At 46.2% G+C, this 25426-nt stretch overlaps 1 protein-coding gene across 4 annotated transcripts in view; it reads right to left on the bottom strand.

Annotated features, from left to right (window-relative positions):
* The window catches only part of DCC (DCC netrin 1 receptor), a 939742-nt gene that overhangs the window by 272767 nt on the left and 641549 nt on the right, over nucleotides 1–25426 (bottom strand). For 2 of the 4 annotated variants that reach the window (XM_077346794.1, XM_077346795.1), the window contains exon 8: nucleotides 18028–18277. In XM_077346794.1, the coding sequence (XP_077202909.1) occupies nucleotides 18028–18277 (250 nt within the window). The remainder of the gene's footprint in view (nucleotides 1–18027; nucleotides 18278–25426) is intronic. The other 2 variants (XM_077346796.1, XM_077346797.1) reach the window with 1 other exon arrangement.

Genomic DNA, 25426 nt, shown 5'->3' with positions numbered 1-25426 from the left:
TGCATTGGTATTTCTTGGGGGTCTCCATCCAAATAATGACCAAGGCAAACCCTGCTTAGTTCCGAAGATCTGATGAGATCAGGCTAGCCTGTGCTATCCAGGTCAGGTCAAGAGTAGGCATGCCCACCCCCAAAAAGAAAAACAATCAGGCCATTTCAGATTCGGCCATACTGCAAATTTGGTGCCTTCATTTAAATCCCGTCCAGATCACAAAATAGATGGGAAAGGAAAATGTCGGGCCCGAACTTTAACCTGGCTGATCGCCACATGGCTGAATTGCTCCCGAGTTGCGGTTCGGTGATTCGGCCAAAGTTGATTCGGGCAGTTTAACTTCAGGGGAAGATCGATTCAGACCAGATCAGTCCAAAATGTGTGGTGAATCAGCATTGATTTGGGAACTTTTCAGACTATCCGAAACGAATTTCACATGCCTAGTCAAGAGATGAGTAGAAGTGGTTTGCCTTTGCCTGCTTCTGTGTAAGGAGCATGAAGTCTTTAATGGTTAGCCTGGAGAAGAGGAGGTGGACAGGGGACATGATTGCTCTCATTAAGGATTTGAAAGGTTGTCACTTAGAGGAGGGCAGGGAAAGGTTCCTGTTGGCAGCAGAGGAGAGGACGTATGGTAATGGGTTTAAACTGCATGTGGAACAATACTGGCTAAATATAGGGGGGAGGGAATTCACAGTCAGAGCAGTTCAGCTGTGGAATCGGCTGCCTAAGGTGTAAGCAAGGGAAAACACCAGTGCGTAATAGGCCTGCCTCTGAACATTGAAATTAAAGACCAATTCTAGTCATTTCTAGTCACTGTGGCTAGAAATGACTGATAAGACCTAACTGTCCAAGGATCCATCTAACCCCCTTTTAAGATTATCTATGTCTTTAGCCATCTCTACATCGTCTGGTAACAAATTCCACATTTCCATCACTCTCTGTGTAAAGAAGTATTTTCATTTGTACATAGATCCTCACTGAGCATATAAATACAAGAAGATGCCTTATACTAAGTCAGGCAGTTAACCTAGCTCTTTTTTTGTCTACTTCAGTGGTTCTCAACCTGGGGGTCGGGACCCCTTTGGAGGTCGAACGACCCTTTCACAGGGGTCACAGCAAGGCAAGCAGCATGGCTGGGAGAGCACCATTCACACAGCATGGCTGGGAGAGCACCATTCACCCTGTGGGGTAGATCGAGACAGAGTGTTCACCTGTCTGGAGCAGCGGAAAAGAGCGAGATTGGCATGGTGGGACAAGAGGCAGAACTGATTTTAGAAACCCCGGGGAGGGGGGGGCAGAATTATATACAATCCTGATCTTCACACCATTGGTCAGTTTTGGTTTAATTTCTGTGAAAGAACACTTGCATAATGATATGTTTGGGAGTCACCACAACATGAGGAACTGTATTAAAGGGTCGCGGCATTAGGAAGGTTGGTCTGCTTGGACTGGACATTCTTTGGGATTCCAAGCATAGATCCTTCTAAGCCTTATTACCTGGGAAAGAGCTATGCTTACCCATTGTCCAGTATCCCATTTCTCTTGAGCTGAACACTCCATAAGAATGCACCGATAATTTTTCACAGTTTGTAATTAGCTGTTATTCAGCATTGCAAATGGCTTTTGTTGGCTCATGCTCACCATTGACTGGCTTGATGGGATTATGCATGTCTCTGGCTCACTGTGGGCTGAACATCCATCATTTAAAACCAGCTCCATTCGGAGTGGATATGCTGGGGGGGGGGGGGGGGTTTCCACCTACATAGCCAGAAGTGTCCATTGTGCTAGCACTTGATCACAGCTTATCAAAGTGAAATGGAGTTCCCCAGCAGCAGAGTGAAAACATATAAGTCATGTGCTATCCAATTTGGAATATGGACATTCAGTGACAACCCACACACTCGCCCTTAGGACTCAGGCAATCAAAATGTTCAGGGCTAAATATGAGGGTTGCCAGATCCTCCTTGGCAGAGAATGGGGGTAAGGGTTACAGGGTGGGGAACTCCTGGAGATTTGGAGGTGAAGTCTAGGAAGGACCTCAGTGAGGTCCTTCCTATCTAGCATGGAGTTCTCTTGCAATGCAGAATGTCTCTTTCTTCTCTCAGTAACAAGTCTCAGGGGCTGGGGAAGTGTGCACGCATGCAAAAGACCTCAAATTTTGTTCACCTCATTTCTCAGACCCTCTAATTCCACCAAACTGAGACTCAGCTCTGCTTACAGGAGACTGGGGGCAGATGTGATCAGCAGTGGGGGAAAGCACATCCACAAAACATTGGCAATATCATTCCAAGCAACTCAAAGTGAACTTTTTAATATATTGTTCCCAGGTGATGCTAACCATCCAAAATCAAACTGATCACCACTCAAAATTCATTTTGTAAAGTGTAGATATGAACCTGATGTGTATGAAACAAGCAGCGTTCCACCCCTCTTTGCCCCTGCCCGGGAGAAGATATGGCAGCCCTTGAGTGGGTCACCGACAGTGGCACACATGAACAATCTAGAAAGCTTTTCATTTCTCTGTAAAAAACAGTATCTTATCTGTCACCTGGGACACTCTTTTCCTGCGTAGACATTTCCATTTCTGACAAATGTTCCCAACTCAGGACAAAGCAACACTTTGTTCTCCCCCCCCTGCCCCTTCACCCACCCTGATTGCATCGATGGAGATATCACAGTTCAAATGTATGCCTGTTTTTGTCCTATTTCGACTCTGTGATCACAACGCTATAGACTGTCATAGGGCTGCGTGACTGAGGAGGGATGAGATGCCTTCCCCATTGCGGAGGATGTAGCGAATGAACATGAAGAGATTAGCAGGAGCTGGCTGACAGACAAAAGTTCATCAAGGACTTGGTGTTTTACAAAGCAACATCCCAAGGCCACGAGAAATTTGCCTGGCTTCCATCTGGTGGAAGATGTTGGAAGAGTTGAGGGCCCTGCTGGAAGAAACTCGGTTCCGCAGGGCCTGTAAGACAGAGCTCTTCCATCTGGCCTTTAGTTGAGGTCAGGCTGACAGAAGGTCTTGCCCCTCCTCTTAGGTTGCTCACTTATAACACCACCCCTAGGAACTTGGGATCTGATTTTGGATTTGACTGATGGGCTGGCAGACCAGGTTCTTGGGGGAGGGTGGGTTCTGGAGGAGATTACAATTGTGAATGTTTTTATTATAATAAAGAACCAAGTCATCTTCGTCTTCGTCTTCGTCTTCATTCCTCCTCTTTTGTTAGCAGCTTACAATCATCTACCCCGCCTCTCTCCACAATAGACACCCCTTGAGGTAGGTGAGGCTGAAAGAGCCCTGAGAGAAACTGCTTGGTCAAAACAAGTCCATGACTGGCCCAAGGTCACCCGACTGGCTGCATGTGGCAGAGCAGGGAATCAAATCCAGCTCTCCAGATTGGAGGCCAATGCTTCTAATCACTACACCAAGATGGCTTTTGGATCAAGGACACCTAATGTGGTGCCCATGGGGGGGGGCTGCCAAGAGTTTTTAGGAAGCAGGTGAGGGCAGGTAGGGTCTTTGGCCAACAAAGCTTCCGATTGACTACTGGAGATCAGATTAGATATGTATGATTTTTAATGGCGGCTATGGTTTCATCTCCCTTATGAGTTAGTATTGGGAGAAGGGATAGGTTTTTGTATTCTTTCTGCTGTTCTTCTCTTTTATATTATGTTCATCTGACTGTGATGTTTTTATGTCTGGGGTTTTAATGGGGTTTTATTCAGACTGGTGTAACCCATCATGAGCCACTGGGAATGGCAGGCAAGAAATCAAAGAATAATAATAATAATAATGATGATGATGATGATGATGATGATGATGATATTGCTTTGGCAACAATCCCCTGTATGGTGCCTACAATGCAGGATACGACACACCCAAATCACAATGTGAAGAAATTAACTCTTTACAGACTGGTGGGCTGATTGGTGATTTCTGTGGGAGAAAACTTGGGTCTCCCCAAGATGGTGACCTTGCTACTTCCAGTTCTGTGACTCACTAACCATGGAACATATTCCATATGGATTGTGTCCCTAACTTAGCACCCAAAAAACGTACACACACACATGCACACATACACACACAAAATATGATCAGGTATTTTTAAAAACTGACTTGCATTCTGAGTTTCTATGGAGCCATTCATCTAAAACAAAACAGGGGGGAGGGGGGAATATTTCCTGACTACGGAACTGTAAAAAAAGAGAGAACTTCTAATAGCATCTTTAAAAAAAAAATGGAAACCCTCCAAAGGTAATGAACGTGGATCAACTTATTTAAGTGCATCGGGGTGTTGAAAATGTAATTGTGGCATTTTTCCCACACAACTTGCAGGTAGCCTACAAAGACTGCGATAATCTCTGAAACGCCTAATTAGCTGATTCAAGGTAGAAGAGTTACGTTCCCGTTTCTTTGACTGGGCAGCTCTTCAGCGAGCACCAACTTGTCATGGCAACTTGCTAAGTTGTGTTGCATTGACTGAGACGACTAGACGGATATGGATTCTTAGCGTGGTGGGAGGAAAACGGCATCCTGTCGCAGCTGAGATATGGCGGCCTCAAGACAAGAGATGCTCAGGGTGGGTGTGCCCTTGCCTGCCTCCGATTCACAACCCTGGATGTCCTTGGAGGTCTCCTATCCAAATGCTAGTCAAGGTCGATCCTGCTTAGCTTCGGAGATCAGATGAGATTAGGCTAGCCTGAGTAATCCATGCCAGGGCCACTTCTCTTGTTATGTGTTACAGCATCGACAGAAACTACCGGCCTTATGCAAATGAATAGAGTACTCCATAAATTAGGGCACTTCCCCTACAAAGATGAAACGTGAGAAAGTGACATACATCCAGATACTTGGGGGGAGGGGGGTCTGGATCCTTAGCCTTGACCCAGAAACTAAGCTTGTCCAAAGCTCAGTGGCCAGGATCCTCACAGCAACACCGTGGAGGTCCCACATCTGGCCCATTCTCTACCAACTGCAGAGGTTGCCAGTTGAATTCTGGATCAGGCTAAAGGTTCTGGTAATTACCTTCAAGGCCATACACAGTCAGGGCCCAGTGTACCTGAGGGGCCGCCTCCCTGCCTATGCCCCCAAAAGAGCTCTCCGCTTCACCACCACCAACCGGCGAATGGTCCCTGGCCCTAAAGTAGTCATGGTATAAATCTATGATGTTCCACTACTACAGTTTTGCACCCATATCAAAATGGAATGATATTAGGGCAAGCAAAATGATCACGAGGCTGGAACATTTTTTCCATACAGATAAAAGTGAAAAAAAATGTAGGGCTGTTTTTATAGGGAAAAGATAGTGGGGGGAGGCAAGAAGTTAAGAAGAAGGTTTTTGTGCCTCATTTTCTCTACTTTATAACTCGTTTTCTCTACCTACATTCCCTTCACCTCCCCATAACAGGCCCCTGGTGAGGTAGGTGGGGCTGAGAGAGTTCTGAGAGAACTGGGACTGGCTCGAGGTCACCCAGCAGGCTTCACAAGGAGGAGTAAGTAGGAAATCAGACCGGTTCTCCAGATTAGAGTCTTAACCACTACACCATGCTGGGTCTCTGCATGGTGTCCAGTAAGTGAACTTTTCTTCTTTGATCAATCCATTCCATTGTTATCCTGGACTTCCTTCAGGGAGCTCAGAACAGCATACAGGGTTCTTTTCATTACGTTTTATTCCCCCCACAACCCTGTGGGATAGATTCGACTGAAAGAATTGTGACTAACCAGTCAGTTAAATGGCAGAGCCAACTTGGTGTAGTGGTTAAAAGCAGTGGCCTCTAATTGGGAGAGAGATGGGTTTAATTCCTCACTCCTCCACATGTATCAATCTGGGTGACCTTGGGCCAGTCACAGTCCTGTTAGGGCTGTTTTCACATAGCAGTTTGGTCAGAGCTCTCTCAGCCCCACCTACCTCACAGAGTGTCTACTGTGGGGAGAGGAAGGGAAAGCGCTTGCAAGCCACTTTGAGACTCCTTTGGGTATTGAGAAGTGGAGTATAAAAACCAACTCCTTCTTCAGATGAAGGATTTGAAGTCAGCTCTCCCCCATACACTACATTGACTGTTTGCCGTAATGCTCTCTTTCTCATATTACACAAATAATTTATGGAACATACTGCCACATGGTGTACTGACTAAGGATGGGAATGAACCAGCTCACAAACTGAAGTCTGTGATGAATTTTGGCCAGTTTGTGCTTTGCAAAGTCAACTTCGGGGCAACTGACACAAACATCCCATGAACTTCCCAGTGGGTCATAGAGGGTCGTGACATTTTGTGAGCGGATAAGTTCCCAGGCAGACTGTCTCCGCTCAATCAAAATGTTTACAAAACCTCAAAGTCTGGAAGCATGGATAAGAACATCCGAGGTAGGTCCTCTGCAGCTTTCATGTGTCTAGCATGCCAAGGATCTGTTCTATACACTCCTGAACCATTTTGACAGGTGGAGTTTCAGGAGTGCATAGAATGGCACCTATGCAAGCTAGAGACACCAAACTTTCAGGGGAACCTTGGTTGTCTCTCTTCTACCTGCCATTCAAGTTTGGAGAGGATTGACTGTACAGCCCCATGTTTGTACCCCCCCTCCAGAAGCCCAGGGAAAGTGCTTTTTGGAGAAATGTCTGCCTGTCAGTTCCCCAGAAAGAATTTTCCTGCTAGTACCTTCTTTGGGGGGCCATAAGCTGGGCCCCATAAATCCAATCCTCACTAAACTTGGAGGGCAGGTAGAGGAATATCGGCTGGAGATCTACTGTGAGTGTGGTGCCTCTAGCACACAGCAGGGGGGGATTCTACTGCCTCGCAAACCAGTTCATGAGGTGGCTAAATGTTGTGATGGTCCGTCCCTTTGTGAACGGGGCACAACACAAAACACGAGCCGATCTGCATTCACTCGGTTCATGCGTATCCCTAGTAGTGATGACTTATTGCTTAGACAGCTTTAACAGAGGATCCATTTTTTTAAAAAATGGAGGATGCCTATCAATGGCTAGCAGCCCTGATGGTTAATTCACATCTTCGTTTTCAGAAGTGACATCCTTCTGACTACCAATGCTCAGATGGCTCCGCCAGAGTCCTGTTCGGTGCTCAAGATGAGGGCCCCAGTCAGTCATTGGGCTGTCGAGACATATCTAAACTCATCCGGCTGTGCCCGCCCCAAGGATCCGACTGCTTTATCATGGCTGCAGCAGGAGAAGCTGCCTTTTGCAGTTAAGTGTATCAAAAAAGACACCCATCCTACTTGGAGAGCTGAGGGAACAGACTGCCACTTTGAAATATGGAACACAGGCAGAATTGCACTGTAATTGTTGACTCAGACTCTGAAATCCTAAATGGAGCCATGATTTCCTATTCTGTCCAACAAAGAAACTATTTATCTCATGAGAGATGCTTGTTATAATTATCACCATGATTGTTGTTGCTGTTGTTGTTAGTGGTATTAACCAACTTGCCTTTAATGTGGCATTGTTCTGTATGATGGGATGTTTGGGAAATGTGGACATGGATGGGGACCTGCTCCTTTCCCCACCAGTTCTTCCTTTCCTCAACTCTCAAGTCTTACCTTTCCAAAGATAAAGAGGGCTGTTCAAGGGGAGGACAGCCTCAGATTTGGGATTATCGTTCCTGCAAATTATGGTTGCTCATCTTGCTCAGAATGACTTCCTGTTTAGATTGGTGGGAAGTACAGTTTTCACGGGCACTCCGTTGAAAAGCAGAGAAAATTACAAGTTTGATCTGTGCTGCCATCTGAGGAGTTCTGAGCATGTGCCAGCAGTAGCTATGAGATTATCAACTGGCACAAACACACTAAAAATACTGGCCATCAGTAGGGAAGGGGAGGGGTACCATTAGCAACACTGACCCATCTCAGTCCAGTCCCCATGAGCCTCTAACAGCATAGGAATTGTAGACCATGGACATCTGGAGAGCCACAATTTGGCCACACCTAGATTAGAGTGTTGGGCTAAGATCTGGGAGATCCAGGTTCAAACACCCACTCTGTCCTCCGGAACAAAGTTCGGCCCTTCTATCTCCATCTAACTCAACAATCTAACTCAACCATCTAACTCAACCGTATTCTAAACCAGGGGTAGTCAAACTGTGGCCCTTTAGATGTCCATGAACTACAATTCCCATGAGCCCCTGCCAGCATTTGCTGGCAAATGCTTGCAGGGGCTCATGGGAATTGTAGTTCATGGACATCTAAAGGGCCACAGTTTGACTACCCCTGTTCTAAACATCATGGCCTGACAATGCCATGTGAAATTTTGATTTCTAACTCTTGGATGGGAGGGGAGGGAATGTCTTTTTAATTAAGTGCAAGGCTGATGTCTAAACATCGCATGTTATTTCCTGCATTGTTGTTCGTTGGCAAGGAATCTGCTAGCGCAGATGAAATGGCTAAATATCGCGTGTTTCCAAAGGACGTCTCTCTCGTCATAGCAAGTGGCGACGCAAGAGCAAAAGGTTCATGCGCCCAGACGAATGAATGCTTGAGCGCCTCTGGGGATGAAGTGACAAAGGCAGAGATGGGAAGGAGATAAGGGCTGAAAAGAGGAACGGGTGTAAACGTTTCAGATGAGGCTGAAGGAGAGGAAATATATCTGTGTGGCAAACTAAGATAAGGGGAGAAAACCAAGAGCATCAAGGACAAGCCAAAGGGCATTTTGCCCATAAGTATCAATCCAGAATAATGCAAGCGACGGGATGGTGCTGGGAATGCTATTGCCACAGCCACCGGTAATGCTGATGCTTTGCTCACCGCTTAAATGCTCTTCTTGAGCATCGCTGGCCGTCTTATGCAGCTGGGAGTACAAGGGATCAAGCACTCACAGGCAGGCAGTGGAAGGGTGTGAGTGAGGGTATTGGAGGCAAGGAGGGAGTCAACCGCTGTGATCCCCACCAAAATTCACGGGCCCTGGCAGCTGAGCCAGCTCGGGAGATGCCAATGCTCGTTCTCCTTATTGCTTTTGAAATCTGGCCACATGGATCCACGCTGCTTTTACCTCTAGGCTAGATCATTGTAATGCAATGGACATGGGCCCTCCTGCAAGACTGCTCAGAAACTCTGGCGGGTGCAGAATGCTGAAGCTCAGTTACTCATTATTACATCTATTCTGCAGTCACCTCATTGGTTACTGATCAGTTTCTGGGTTCAGTTTAGCATAGGAATATAAGAATCACAGAATCATAGAGTTGGAAGGGGCCATACAGGCCATCTAGTCCAACCCCCTGCTCAACGCAGGATCTGCCCAAAGCATCCTAAAGCATCCAAGAAAAGTGTGTATCCAACCTTTGCTTGAAGACTGCCAGTGAGGGGGAGCTCACCACCTTTAAGAAGTGCCCTGGTTGATCAGACCAGTGGTCCATCTAGTCTAGAATCGTTTTTCACACAGTAGTCAACCATTTGTCCTTGATGGTCAACCAACAAGTCACAGAAGTCAAGGCCTTCCCCCGCTGTTGCTTCCTAGCACTGGGTTTCAGAGGTTTACTGCCTTTGGATAAGGAGGTTCCATTGAGTGACCATGGCCAGTAACCCCTGAGAGACCTATCTGCCATGAATCTGTGGAATCCCAATTTACCACCTTGGTGTCGTGGTTAAGGGTGACGGCTTCTAATCTGGCAAGCCGGGTTGGATTCCCTGCTCCTACACATGCAGTCAGCTGGGTGACATGGAGTCGTCACAGTCCTGATAGTGCTGTTCAGACCAAGCTAACAGCAGGGCTCTCAGCCCCACCTACTTCACAGGGTGCCTGTTGTGGGGAAAGGAAAAGAAGGTGATTGTTATTCGCTTTGAAACTCCTTCTGGTAGGGAAAAGTGGGGTACAAATACCAATGCTGCTGCTGCTTCTACATGTGTGAATGAAACTGAATGACACTGAATAAGATCCTTGGTCCATCAAGGTCAGTATTGTCTACTCAGGCTGGCAGCAGCTCCCTAGAGCAGGGGTAGTCAAACTGTGGCACTCTAGATGTCCATGGACTACAATTCCCAAGGGCCTATGGGAATTGTAGTCCAAGGACATCTGGAGGGCCACAGTTTGACTACCCCTGCTCTAGAGTCGCAGTCTGCGATCTTTCCAATCACCTCCTACCCAGTCGTTTTAACTGGAGATGCCAGGGATTGAACCTTGGACCTTCTGCATGCAAAGAAGAACCACAGGCCCTCCCCTACGCTCATGGCCATCATGATGTTCACTTTTAGTGGTTGTTATTATTATTCAGTTTATTAACCTTACTACTCTTCAATTTATTAACCTTATTCTTCTTCAATTTATTCTTCCTCTGCAATTTATTCCCTCCAAAGCCAAGGACTCATGTATCCACATGACCATCTATCCCGACATGCTGTTCTGTGAGACTCATTTTAGTAAAAGCCACTGTGTGAATAACAGCGGTCCCTGACTAAGCATTCTGTGTGGCTCCTCTTGCTTTGTGGAACAGTCTGCTGATGAGTAGGAAGCCGCCCATGTGCCTTTTGTTCAACAACATGTGCAAAAACGGAATTGTTCAGGAGGGCACTTCTTACAGGGAATAATGTTGCAATTAATGTCTGTGAATTTTGGGGGGCAATTTTCATAGCACTGTTCATTGTTGCAATAATACTGCTTTATTGCACTGTTCTCTGATTTTGTCGTCTGACTTTATTGCGTTGTTTATTGGATGTAATATATGATTTCCCCCCCTCTACATTGTTCTCCAATCTTATAATACAGCTTTATTGTCAATTGTACTGTTGTTGATTCCCCACCCCAATGCGGTAGTCTCTAATTTTGTAACCTAGTATTGTTGCATCATTGGTGGTACTATAGGGAAGGGCACAAACTGGAAAACTGCATTTCATGTGAGTTTGTGTCTGAACCAAGAACCAAATCAAACCGAGAGGTTCATTCGCAAACCGAACTGATTATTCGTGATTTGTCGCCTTTGCAGAAAACCCCCGAAAAACAGTTGACTGCACAATAAAGCCCGAAAAACAGCTGAGCGGGTGGGAAGTGGTCCCTGCTGCTCAGTTATTTTGGTAGCTTTTGCTGGGAAAAGAAAGCAGGAGTTTAAAGAGACTCGGAGTCCCTTTAAACCGCTGCTTTCTGCTCTATTCACAACAAACCATGAACTGCTTAAAAGGTTCATGGAAGCGTGGGAAGGTTGACCAGTCATAAGCTTTGGTAAACTTTGGTTCATCAACAATGAACAGCAAAATTGGTGACAAATTTTGCTTTGTGGTTCTGATCATGCCCATCTCTATTAACTCTTTCTTACTTTAATTGCCCATGTAGTATACTGGTAGAGTCTCTTGTGGCGCAGAGTGGTAAGGCAGCCGTCTGAAAGCTTTGCCCATGAGGCTGGGAGTTCAATCCCAGCAGCCGGCTTAAGGTTGACTCAGCCTTCCATCCTTCCGAGGTCGGTGAAATGAGTCCCCAGCTTGCTGGGGGGTAAACGGTAATGACTGGGGAAGGCACTGGCAAACGACCCTGTATTGAGTCTGCCATGAAAACGCTGGAGGGCGTCACCCCAAGGGTCAGACGTGACCCGGTGCTTGCACAGGGGATACCTTTACCTTTAGTATACTGGTTAGGCGCAGCAGGCTGTCATCAGGAGAACCTGGTTCAATTCCCCATTCCTTCACATGAAGCCTGCTAGGTGACCTTGGGACAGTCACGGTTATCTCAGAATTCCCTCAGCTTGATCTACCTCACAAGGTGCCTGTTGTTGGGAGAGGACGGGAAAGGGGTTTGTGAGGTGCTTTGAGATTCCATAAGCTAAAGGAAAGTGGGGTATTAAAAACCAACTTCACTCCAGTCTCTTTCTGAATGTGCAATCTGCCATGAGTCCCCTACTTGAAACCCCTAGACACACCTTCAAAGGACTCCATATGGCCCCCTCAACCATCTATACGTTCTTCATAAGGAGGAGGTGACTGTAGGTTTTGAATTAATTGCTATATTTTTATCATTTTGAAGCCTAAAATACACCTTCTGTAAGCCACCCTGAGTCTCCAGGGAGGGAGGGAGGAATCATAAAATCATAGATTTGGAAGGGACCTCATGGGTCATCCAGTCCAACCCCCTGCACTATGCAGGACACTCACATCCCAATTGCTCATATACTGTAACCTGCCACCCCCTTAAACCTTCACAGAATCGGCCTCAGAAGGAAGGAAGGAAGGAAGGAAGGAAGGAAGGAAGGAAGTGTAACCCATGTCATTTTTGTTTTAATACATTCCATCAGTTTAGGATTTAGGCCTAGGAAGCCAAAGGTTACTGAGCATGAGCAGTAAGTAAGTTGCTCATATATTAGTGCAAAAGCCCCACCCCTCAGTCAGCCTGGCCCTGCAGCAGCAGAGAGAGGGCCCAGAGCTTGACTGAGGGAACTGCTAATTCTTTTGCAGGTACTTGGTGGGCATAATGGCCAGGGGGGAAGGTTGCACCTTATAATTTCTTCTTTTCAATTGTGTACTGTTTGGAAGTAAGGCTTTTCCCCTCTGAGTCAGTCTGGCCCTGCAGCAGCAGAGAGAAGGCCCAGAGCTTGACTGAGGGAACTGCTCATTCTTTTGCAGGCCAAGCCAGGGAGTGAGTCCCTGAGCAGCAGCAGCAGCAGCAAGCCAGCTCCTGAAGATCAGAAGCAGCAGCCAGGCACTCCTATAATTTCAAGTTGGACTTTCCCCTTCCAGTGTGTTAGGATTGGTTCTGTGCTGAGTGCCCTTTTTGAAGGACACTGAAGATTTTGTTGCCATTAATGTTGCTATGCTCATAGCCATTATGATTTTGTTATATAACTAGTTTTACAGTTCTGGGGTTGATGATAAATATTGTTATAGTTAAATTTATCCAATGCCTGAAATGGTTTCTTTTCTTTTGAAGTAATTTCTCATTTTGTCAAGCCATAAAGGTGCTGTCTTTTATTGAATTGAACCTTCCCCATTACAAAGGGTTACAGAAGGAAGGAAGGAAGGAACTGTAGACTGCTAATTTTCCCGAGCCCCACAGATGTGAGCCAGAGCTTTCTCTGCCCTGGCGCTGGCCTGGTGAGATACTCTTCCAAGCAAGATCAGGGACCAGCAGAACTTAAAACTGTTCTGTAGGGCCTGCAAGACAGAATTGTTTTAATACTTTGAATTGAATTGTCATATAATGTTTAAACTGAATGTTGGTAAAACAAAATAAACAATGGTTTATTTTGCAAACCACCCTGAGCCCCTGGGGAATGGAGGAACAGAAATTTAATAAATAAAATAAAAACAATTAATAAAAATTAATAAAATAAAAATGAACGAAGTGAGGCTGGGGGAGGGGCTCAGCCATCACTGTTTCCACTTTGGCTAGCTTTTAGTCCTCATGAAACAGGTGAGAAGCAATTCGGATTTCAGAGTACATATTTGCGTTTTTTTTGCCACGGACATAAATTAAAACAAATAATTTGAAAGATTTAACATAATTTCATGCATTTGCCATCAATCCACTGAAACTTGATGGCACTTCCCACCATCTATGGTTTAAGGGACAGTCTCAAGTATTAACTGGGCCTCATCAGCCAGTTTGGAGTAGTGGTTAGGAGTGCGGACTTCTAATATGGCATGCCAGGTTCGATTCTGCGCTCCCCCACATGCAGCTAGCTGGGTGACCTTGGGCTCGTCACAGCACTGATAAAGCTGTTCTGACTGAGCAGTGATATCAGGGCTCTCTCAGCCTCACCCACCTCACAGGATGTCTGTTGTGGGGAGAGGAAGGGAAGGTGATTGTAAGCCACTTTGAGACTCCTTCAGGTAGGGAAAAGTGGCACATAAGAACCAACTCTTCTTCTTCAAGTATATCCGAGCGCTTAGAGTTCTTCTTCTTCTTCTTCTTCTTCTTCTTCTTCTTCTTCTTCTTCTTCTTCTTCTTCTTCTTCTTCTTCTTCTTCTTCTTCTTCTTCTTCTTCTTCTTCATTGCTTGCTATGAATGGAGACAGCGCACATAAGAACCTAAGGAAAGCCAGGCTAGATTGGGTCAGAGCATCCTTGTCCTTACAAGAAGCAGCCAGCTGATCCTGCCCAGCTCAGCGATAGGGGAAACTTGCGATAGCCCTAACCTGCCCTCGCCCCCAGAGACTGGCGTCTCTACCATCAAATCCAGCATGCATCTTCCTTGGCAAAAGTGTGGGCAACTGATTTCCAAGGAGCCCCGTCTCCCCTTTGACGGATCGTCTCCTTGAGGAATCCCTGCTGTGCTCGCAAAGAACCCCGGGGCGCTATAAAGAACAGCTTGAACTTTTCTAACTTTCGAGACAGATGTCGCTGGGTAGTGAACCCGCAGAAAGAGGCAGCAGCTCAACATGTGCCACAGAATTACTGGTTCCCCGGATCGCGCTGGCGTTACGAGGACTGTCAATTGTCAAGCCAAATTACTGTTATTCTTCAACACCAGGAATCATTCTGTGCTGTGGAGTTACAGTAATTTGTCTGACAATTTCTGTGCCTGCCTGAGGTTAATGTCAGATCCGCTATTATTGTAAAGAGAAAAATAGCTCTTTTGTAAAAATAATGTATAAACAATAAATGGCTTAGCATTCCAACCCGAGCACTTAAAAGGAAACTACATTTATTTTGTTCCCCCGGAGAGCCTGCAAGTTCCCGAGTCCAGAGGCGATTCCTACCACAGTGGAAGTCTGACAAGGGTTCCTAAAAAAGTTTTGGGGGTTTCAATTAAAAACCGCATTTTAAGCCGATGGTGAGAGCGATTCCTCCAGCAAAGAGACAATGGTATTTCTTATGATGCGCTTCATAAGTAACTAATGCCATTTTACAAGTTTGGGCTTTAAACAAAATATCTTAAATTGTATTGCAGTCCATAGATGTACAATTATACATAAACTAATGCTGGGAGAGATCGAGGGCAAAATAATTCAGTGGAATAGGCTGCCTAAGGAGGTGGTGAGCTCCCCCTCACTGGCAGTCTTCAAGCAAAGGTTGGATGCACACTTTTCTTGGATGCTTTTAGGATGCTCTGGGCTGATCCTGCGTTGAGCAGGGGGTTGGACTAGATGGCCTGTATGGCCCCTTCCAACTCTATGATTCTATGATTCTAAGAAGGGGATGACAGAGAATGAGGTGGCTGGATGGAGTCACTGATGCAGTCGGTGCCAACTTAAATGGACTCCGGGGAATGGTAGAGGACAGGAAGGCCTGGAGGATCATTGTCCATGGGGCCGCGATGGGTCGGACATGACTTTGCACATAACGACAACATACATAAACTGCTAAACTAATGTATATTATTGGTCCCATCCATAATCCCCCCCCCCCCCCATATCTAGTTTAAAGCCATGACTACAGGTCCTATTCTATGTTGCCAATAGGAACTACTCCCTGACCTCCTCCAAGTGACCAACTTTCAAATCCTTAAAGAGAGTAATCTTGTCCCCTCTCAACCTCCTCTTCTCCAGACTGAACATTCCCAAATCCTTCAAGCTTTCCTCATCGGGCTTGGTCCCCTGGCTCCGGATCATCCTTGTACTGAGTCCTGGAGCTTCACAGGGAACGGGAGAGGGGGTAAGAACCCTCTGCAGTGTCAAAAACATCTGATGTGGATTCACATGTGCATCACTATATTGTAGAAAGGAATGGAGATGGTAGTATGAGTTGGAGAGCAAGGAAACAAGGCATGCCTTTCACTTTGACCCTAAGAGTGGGTTTTGTATGTTCAACAATTCCAGAAGGACGTCTCCTTCTGCTTATGGAGCTCAGGAAGTCTCAGAGTGTGGACTGATGTCTATTAAACATAACATTGTAGGTTGGAGAGTGTTGTGCTGAGATGATGATCTTAACTTGTATTTTACCGGTTTGGCTCCTAAGCGCCTTTTCATTCATGGTGTCTCCATAGCCTCTCCAGTTCAAGGGATCAGGTGATGTGAAAGACCTGGATCTTGAGATCTTAGAGAGCTGCGGCCAGTTAGAGTAGAAAGTATTGGCCTTGATGGGCCAAAGGTCTGATTCAATTTAAGGCAGCTTCATGGGATCATAGGTTCTCTGAGAACCAGTGTGGTGAAGAGTGGGGGTTCTGAAATCCAGAGAACCAGGTTTGATTCCCCACTTGTCCACATGCAGCCAGCTGGTGACCTTGGGTCAGTCCCAGTTCTCTCAGTGCTCTCTCCTTAAGGAAGAGAAAAACAGAGTATAAAAAACAACAGAGAGAAGCCTCTCTGCACCCTTCAAAGGTGGAACCGGGGGAAGGAAGCTGGTCAGCATCTCTCCTGATGGGAAGAGACGCTGCCTGACTCTTTACCTCCCTCACCACAGTGGGTTCAGAGAGAAGCTTCTCTGTGTCCTCCCTTCAAATCCTCCCCCCCCCAAACCCGTACCTAGCACTCGGTGCATTCCTGAATGCACCGGGCTTTACTTCTAGTAGGCAATAATGGAGCTGAAAACATTCAGCATCCCTAAATATTTACCAAATCTGAATACCACCCTGGTATTGGGATTCAGGAATATTAGGAAATACCATTGTTATACCTGTTATATCTTTTGACTCGTTCATACCATTCCAAATACCTCAAGGTATCTTCCCATTTCCCAATGGTTCTATGTTCGCTGCCCCGAGACATTGCAGTGAGGAGCAGTATATAAATCACATGAATGAATGAATGAATGAATGAATGAATGAATGAATGAATGAATGAATGAATGAAATTATTTAGAGTGTGTAGAGCACATTAGATCCGAAGCATGATAATGGGCAATCTACATTGAATAGACTTGCCAGAGATAGCCAAAGTGGTTGGCATTAACAATTATACAAAAAGAGAGAGACAGAGAGACAGAGACAGAGACAGAGAAGTGGGTAAGGTGAGTGACAAGGCAAATTTTGCTAGAAAAGAGTGTTTTAAGAAAGAAAAAAAAAGAAAATAAAATTAAAATAAACAGTGGTTTGGAAAATAGAAGGCAGGAAGTGTCCAAGGCACAAGCAACCATGTAATTTGATTACTGATGATTCCACCTCCCACGAAATCAAATTTCAGGTGAATTTCAAGCAGGAAAAAAAAACATGTGCTAGAATTCTGAAGGAAGCTAAGAGGATAGTGAATGATTTTAACAGCTTTGATGGTTTTGCAGAGTTGTTTTATTAGTTTATTTAAAGGCCAAGGGAGAATGCGTGTGTGAAAAATGTTCTCTTTCAGAGTTCAAACACCAAACCTATGTGTGCAAATGATTGAACATCCCAGAAGCCACAAAATACAACCACCCTTAAAAAGATTTGCCCCCTTGTCACATCCTAAGCACCGACTCATTGGATCTGAAATCAGTTTATCATTATTGCACACATACTATGATCTTGTCATTTACAAGAGACAGGGTGGTGTAGTGGTTAAGAGCAGCAGCTTCTAATCTGGTGGGCTGGGTTTGATTCCCCGTTCCCCCACATGCAGCCAGCTGAGTGACCTTGGGCTAGTCACTGTCTTGACAGAGCTGTTCTAACCAAGCAGTAATATCAGGGCTCTTTCAGCCCCACCTCCCTCACAGGGTGTCTGTTGTGGGGAGAGGAAAAGGAAGGTGACGCGGATGCAAAACAGAGTGTTTAAGTGGCCCAAATCCAGACCCTTATTGATGAGGAGGAGGAGGAAGAAAAAGAGCTGGATTTTATACCCTGCTTTTGTTCACCCTAAGAAGTTTAAAAATTGGCTTACAATCTTCTTCCCTTCTTCTTCCAGCAACAGGCACCTCGTGAAACAGGTGGGACTGAAAGAATTCACACTTTGCTCCAGTTTGGTTATTTTTGGGGGGTTTCTGTTTGGTTCTGCAACCAAATCCTATGTTATTGTTTATTGAATTTCCTATCCTGTTGATTGTATTGACTCATTTTTTGTATTCCATCTTGAATCCCCAGTGAGAAAGGTGGAAAATAACGAATGAATGAATGAATGAATGAATGAATGAATGAATGAATGAATGAATGAATGACATCAGCTCTGGGGGAGGCACAGCATTCTGATGCCTATGCAGTAGAGAATTAACAGATCCATGCTCATAAGCACCTGTGCTACCCGCAGATGGGCATTGGGACTTACCTGTTCACGCTGTCTCTGGAAAAGTAGATGGTGTAGGTCTGAATGTTCCCTTTGGCTTCTGCAGGTGGGCGCCAGCTGAGACGAACAAACCGACTGGAGACCAAAACAGGGACCACATCGCGGGGAGCAGAGGGGAGGACACTGGAGCTTGGGATCGCTAAAGAAGGGGAAGGAGAGGAATCCGTCAGAGAGGTTGGTGGTTCGGGGGCTTTGGTGCTAGTGGGAAGAACTGTCGTAGGAACTACCGATGCTTTAGGAAACAGAGGACCAAGCGGATCAGGTGTGAATAAGATCAATGGAGGGAGAAGAAAAAGAGAAAAGAAAAAAGAAGAGCTAACAATAAAATCATTTTTAAAATACATTAAAATGTACGGCATCAATAGTCCTGAATATCACTACAACATTGAGTTAAGCACGTAGCTCAGATGTACCTGGATTGTGGCCAAAATCTATGGACCGTTTTCAACCCAACCTTATATACGTTGTATCTAATGCTTGAGATTCATAATTGGAGAAATGTTGCTTTCCTGGAATTGGCTACGTGTCAGGGCTTTGCTTAAGTCCTTCTTGGGGACCTCTGATTTCACCATCGATCACAAGGGCAGTGAACCTTCCTAAAACTTTACTAAATACATTAATGGTCAGTCATAGAAAATCAGTGGTTTCAGCATGCAAGAACAATGCCTTCCCCTAGGAAACAACCCAAAAGGGACATACAACCCTAACCTGACGAGACAAGCTAGGAACGTAAAAGCTGAGCTGCAAAAAAAGACATAAATAAAATTTAGAATCAAAATATCTGTTATAATTAGGTGCACATAATAAAAGTTAAAAGCCTTGATAAAATCCCAGTTGCATATCCTGTGTAGTAAAGTATCAAATCAACATTAACACATGGAAAAGGTAAGGACCAAAACCCAGACATGTTTTGACCCTTAATGGGTCTTCCTCAGCAGTCAAATACATTTAAGTATACTTGCCCAGTAGAGAAATATATAATACTAGGGCTGGCAAGGTGGTGGAATAATCTAGACCAGGGGTAGTCAAACTGCAGCCCTCCAGATGTCCATGGACTACAATTCCCAGGAGCCCTTGCCAGCAAGAATTAACTCAAGAAGAACCAAGAAGAACTCCAGCAATTGAACAAGAAAACCGTTTTCACCCAAAGGCTTTCCAGCAGAGGCGTTTGCCCTTGAAAAATTTTGTGGCAAAACTCAGATTCTAAACAGAGCCATAAACACCCCTCCACCTTTCTACTCCTCCAGCATGGCCGCCTCAGTGTCAAAACCGGCCGGCCTTGACTTGGCTCCAGCCTGGTAGAATGACCTGCCGGCTGAAATCAAGGCCCTGACAGAGCTAGCACAGTTCCACAGGAGCTATAAGATGGCATTCTTCCGCCAGACTTATGGTTGAGGCCAGGGCGGCCTCATATCATGGGGGTCTCCCTCCTCACCTCTTGGGGGTCCCCCCCTTCTTTGTGGCTGGCTATATACGTCTTGTGTATAGTCAATTCCTACAGGCCGGACTGAAGATGGCTGGGATGGGTGAGGTGAGTTCTGTCCAATAGTTTTTAATTTTTAGGATGTTTAAAAAACAAATGCAAACCGCCGGAACCAACTTGCCAAGAAGAAGGAGAAGAGTTGGTTCTTATATGCTGCTTTTCTCTACCCGAAGGCGGCTCAGAGCGGCTTACATTCGCCTTCCCATTTCCTTCCCCACAACAGACACCCTGTGAGGGAGGTGAAGCTGAGAGAGCCCTGAGATTACTGAAGAAGAGTTGGTTCTTAGATGCTGCTTTTCTCTACCTGAAGGAGTCTCAAAGTGGCTTACAGTCGCCTTCCCTTTCCTCTCCCCACAACAAACCCCCTGTGAGGTGGGTGAGGCTGAGAGAGCCCTGATATTACTCACGAAGAAGAAGAGTTGGTTCTTATATGCCGCTTTTCTGTACCCGAAGGAGGTTCAAAGCAGCTTACAGTCGCCTTCCTATACCTCTCCCCTCAACAGACACCCTGTGAGGGAGGTGAGGCTGAGAGAACCCTGAGATTACGGAAGAAGAAGAAGAGTTGGATCTTATATGCTGCTTTTCTCTACCCAAAGGAGTCTCAAAGTGGCTTACATTCGCCTTCCCTTTCCTCTCCCCACAACAGACACCCTGTGAGGTGGGTGAGGCTGAGAGAGCCCTAATATTACTGCTCGGCCAGAACAGCTTTATCAGTGCCGTAATGAGCCCAAGGTCAAGAGGGGCGTTCTATGAATTGGATAATACAAATCAACAAATAAGATATCAGTTCACCTGGAGTCTTTGCCTGCTTCGGAAGGTGGCTTCTATGGCATCATACCCCCTTGCATTCCCTCCCCTCCCCAACCCCCCCCCCCCCCCAGTCTTCAGGTACTCCCCAACCTGGAGCTGGCATGCCCCACCATCGGTGAGAAAGCAAACACAATCTTGTCCCCCTCTTCAAGCCACCCGTTCGCCCCTGCTGGCACTCTGCGGGCCACGGAGTGTTTGAGACAGAACATTTTTCTGTTATTACCAGGAGGGGAGAAAAAAAATCTATTTCACCTTTGCAAGCTGCTAGCAGGCTGGCACTGAATAGCAAACATGTTATTTTCACTCAGACTACAATACAGGAAAGAGGAACCCGGCTGCAGCCTGTTTTTACGTCCCTCAACAGGTGACTTCTGAAATCACTGGAAGATTTCTTCTGGTTGCTATGCACACATTGGATCATTTCATGCCCAGTCGAGGTTTGTACTTGTGGCACACTAGTTTATACAATTGCAAAGACAACAAGTGCTTCTTCACTGGTTCGTGGCATTCAAATAACTCCCCCACCCCAACCCCTTTGCTTGTTTTTTTTTTTTTTTTTTTGTACAGGAACACATGGCTGAGCAACGCAGAAAGGGACCCACTAATGATCTCTGTTCCCTTTTTCCATTGTGATTTACAGTTTCCAGGGCATTCCTCCTCCCCTACAGCCTTGCGAGGACTGGTGGCCATGCGGCTGATTTCTGAGCGCAGCAACAAACTGGAGTCCTCTGTTGCTGCACGCAAGACACGGTCCACCAGCGTCATGGCTCAGGCATGGATAGCTGAAGATTCTTCGGTTGTAATCGGAGGTGGGAGCAGTTGCAGGACTCAACCTAGGACCTGGGGCTGCCCCTGCAGGATCAGAACCCAAGCCCCTCAGAGTTGCTGTAGGAACATGCGTTAAGCCCCCCCCCCCCAAACAATTGCTCAGAAACCCTTGCAATGCCCTTTCCTCTTTGTCTGGCTGACTTATAAAGACATTCTGGAGTTGAGGAAACATGTCAGGATGGTTGTGGGCGAACACAGCACAAGTGTCTCTCTGTTTGTTTTCTTTTCCGATCCGAAACGGAGAAGACAAAGGAAGAAAAACCCATTCTGACTTGCGTGAGAGCATTTTCAGTGATATCATCTGCCAGTGTTTGAGCTGAAGAACATCGATGTTGAGTGTATGCCTACGTACGTGGGAGGTCACAAGAAAAGCCTTGTTGCTCCTCTCCCAAACTGTGCTCAGAGGCCAAGAGAAACCGGTGTGTCACTCAGACTTGGATTAATGCACCGAGGGTGCGACGCGGCACTTCTAAATATTTTTTTGTTTCTATATAGCTTGCCCTAATAAGCCCTTCCCAATGCTCTGGGAGCAATTTAATCAGAGCCACAGGTCAAACGCCGGCCTTCTCGGAGACCCCAGCGCACGGCCTATCAAGATGATGCTAAAATGAGGCAGCCAGTTCCCCTTTTGGACGTTTCAGAATTCTCACTTTGGAACAGGCTTGCAATTCCCACAGGTCGGGGGAGAGAGGAAAATCTCGCTGAACATTGAAGGAGTTCCACACTCCCCCCTCGCCCAACTTGCTCACCCAATCAATTCTCTGGAGGGAAAAATTATAGGATAGGTGCCCACACCAATCAAAGCAAAAGAAAAATGGGATTTAGGTGTTCAGACTTTTTGCCCCTGCTTGCCATCTAGGGAGGCCAGCCTCCAGGTGGAACGGGGATCCCCTGGAATTACAGCTCATCCACAGACTACGGAGATTAGTTCCTTTGGAGAAAATGGATATTTAGGAGGGTGGAACCAAGGGCATTGGACTCCACTGAGGTCTCTGGCCTCCTCTGGCTCCAGCCCCTGATCCCCAGGAGTTTCTCAACTTGGAGCTGGCCACCCTGCCCCAATTCGCCATTGGTGGCCAGGGGAGACATGTCAAACTTAGTATGACCACTGTGTGAGATGGGAGATGGGATACTGGTTTCAATGGACCACTGGTCTGATCTAGCATGGCTTGCTGATTGTTCGTCTGTAGTGTCAGGGGGCAGATCCTATAGGGTTAAATCCCTGCTGAGATTTGGTGTCCAGGGGAGACATGTCAAATCTAGTTGGGCCATTGTGTGAGATGGGGTACTGGAGAGGGACCACTGGTCTGATCCAGCAGGGCTCTTCAGCTTGTTTGTGTAGCTTCAGAGGGCAGATTCTATGGGGTTAAGTCCCTGCTGAGATCTCTTGACTCCAAACTGCATCCTAAGATCTCCATGAATTCCTGAAACTGGAGATGGCAACTTCATCTTAGACCCCACAAGTACATTCCTAGGCTCCAAATGAGAAGTAGTAGAAAAAGGACAGTTGGGTTTTATACTCCAATTTTCACTACCCAAAGGTGTCCCAAAGAAGAGGAAGAACTGTTTTTTTTTCTTGTATCCCACTTTTTACTACCTGAAGGAGTCTCACAGCAGCTTACAATCATCTTCCCTTCCTCTCCCCATAACAGACACCTGAGAGAGCTCTTACAGAACTGCTCTGTGAGAGCAGCTCTAACAGGACTGTGATTAGACCAAAGTCACCCAACTGGTGGGATTGGAGGAAGAGTGGAGAATCAAATCCAATTCTCCAGATTAGAGCACATGTAGACCAATTATACCCGGGCATGGAAGGCCGAGCCGGTGCTTGCATGGCAGATGAGCTAAGCCCACTTATGCATGACACCAGTGCCGCCCCAGCCTCCTCCTGTCCCCGGCTCACTTTAGGGCCTCCGATGGTCCGTGGCAAGAGAACGCTGATTTTCCAGCATTTCCTTTCTTGCCATGGCTGCCATCAGCAGCCAGGCTGTGCCAGGCCTCTGCACAGGCCTGTCCTCCCTGTCCTACAGTGTCTGGGAGGGGACTTAAAATGCCCCACTTGGGTCGAATGAGTTTTTTGTTGTTGTTATTTTGCAGGAAGATGGAATTGCGTTCTCATGCAATCCCACCTTCTTGCAAAAAAAAAAAAATGGTAGAGGACAGAAAGGCCTGGAGGATCATTGTCCATGGGGTCACGATGGGTCGGACATGACGTAGAATAATAGAATCGTAGAGTTGGAAGGGGCCATACAGGCCATCTAGTCCAACCCCCTGCTCAACGCAGGATCAGCCCTAAGCATCCTAAAGCAGACTTCACACCTAACAACAACAATTCCTATGGAGAAATGGTATAGAGATGGATAGCAGGGTTCATCAGACACATAAAGCACTGAGATCAAACCCACCCATTGTGTGCCCATCCATGCAGATGACGTTCCCCAAAATCTGCAGCGCTCTTATCAGGAGGATGCAGAAAGGAGCAGCTGACAGAGCAAAAGAAGCAACAAATATGAATCGGCACAAACGGCATTCATCCAAGCCACTCCACCTTCTAAACAGGGGTAATAATACCGGCATATTTCACAAGGATTACGGAGGATAATGCAACCTCTGAGTGCTGAAAAAAAAGTGCTGGGTAAGCATGGAAGAGCATTATTCACCGATAGGTTGCATTATCCATCACAGCAAAGGGCATAGTCCCATTACAGACTTGAAAAGACAGAGCCCTTTCCCCATGAGAACGGTTGTGGGTGGGAGGGCTTAGCAATGTCTCGATCTCTGGCATCTCCGGTTTGCCTACAGAATCCTGTGTGCATTTTTGGAGGCCTGACTTCAAAAAGGATGTAGAAGAAGAAGAAGAGTTGGTTCTTATATGCCACTTTTCCCTACCCAAAGGAGGCTCAAAGCGGCTTACAATCGCCTTCCCTTTCCTCTCCCCACAACAGACCCCCTGTGGGGTGGGTGAGGCTGAGAGAGCCCTGATATTCCTGCTCGGTCAGAACAGTTTTATCAGTGCCGTGGCAAGCCCAAGGTCACCCAGCTGGCTGCATGTGGGGGAGTGCAGAATCGAACCCGGCATGCCAGATTAGAAGTTCGCACTCCTAACCACGACACCAACCTGTAGTCAAATTGAGAGGGTGCAGAGGAGAGCAATGAGGATGATCCAGGGAGTTGATGGAGAATATTATGCATGTGGACAGAATAGTCTTAATACATCTACTATGCATATCAGGGCTTGAAAAATTACCCAGTCCCTCACTTATGGATCAATTAAAGGCCTTCGTTAAGGGCCAATCAGGGCTCTTGGCGGGCCACCCAAAAGTGTATATCAGTTTGGCGTTTCCCCCCTTGCTCCTTGTTCGGTATTGTTGGCGTTTGCTGGTTGTTACTTCTAATAAAAAGAGGAGTTTTCCAAGAACTGCTGCGTCTGTATTCACCGAACCAATAGACTTAACTGAGAAAGTGTGTACATATCTTTTAGAACAGAATCATTATGTATATAGTATATTCTAATATGGTGAGCAGAGTTTGATTCCCTGCTTCCTCACATGCAGCCAGCTGGGTGACCTTGGGCTCACCAAAGCACTGATAAAGCTGTTCTGACCGAGCAGGAATATCAGGGCTCTCTCATCCTCACCCACCTCACAGGGTGTCTGTTGTGGGGAGAGGAAAGGGAAGGCAATTGGAAGCCACTTTGAGCCTCCTTCGGGTAGAGAAATGTGGCATCTAAGAACCAACTCTCCTTCTTCAGTAATCTCAGGGCTCTCTCAGCCTCATCTCCCTCACAGGCTGTCTGTTGTGGGGAGAGGCAAGAGAAGGTGACTGTAAGCCTCTTTGAGACTCCTTAAGGTAGAGAAAAGTGGCACCTAAGAACCAACTGTTCTTCTTCTTCAGTAATATTAGGGCTCTCTCAGCCTCATCTACCTCGCAGGGTGTCTGTTGTGGGGAGAGGAAAGGGAAGGCGATCGGAAGCCGCTTTGAGACTTCTTCAGGCAGAGGAAAGGGGCTACTACTACTACTACTACTACTACTACATTAATTCAGTTTAGTCCATTAAAAAAACCCAGAAAATAGTCGGCTGCTTACATTTTTTTAGTAATAAATGATGGTCAGCATACCAGAAATCCAGCAAATCAATTTTGTTCTATGCAGGCAAGCGAAAAATCTGCCAGGAAGGCCATAAAGCATAAATAGGAAGTACCTTGGCCTGCAAATGGCACTTTTGCTTGAAAGCCATTATGTAGGCAAATGAAAAGAAAT

The sequence above is a fragment of the Paroedura picta genome, chromosome 7 (assembly GCF_049243985.1).
Source record: "Paroedura picta isolate Pp20150507F chromosome 7, Ppicta_v3.0, whole genome shotgun sequence".
In the NCBI taxonomy this organism is placed as follows: domain Eukaryota; kingdom Metazoa; phylum Chordata; class Lepidosauria; order Squamata; family Gekkonidae; genus Paroedura; species Paroedura picta.
Note: the sequence above shows the minus strand (reverse complement) of the source record. Positions and strands in the feature narration are given on the sequence as shown.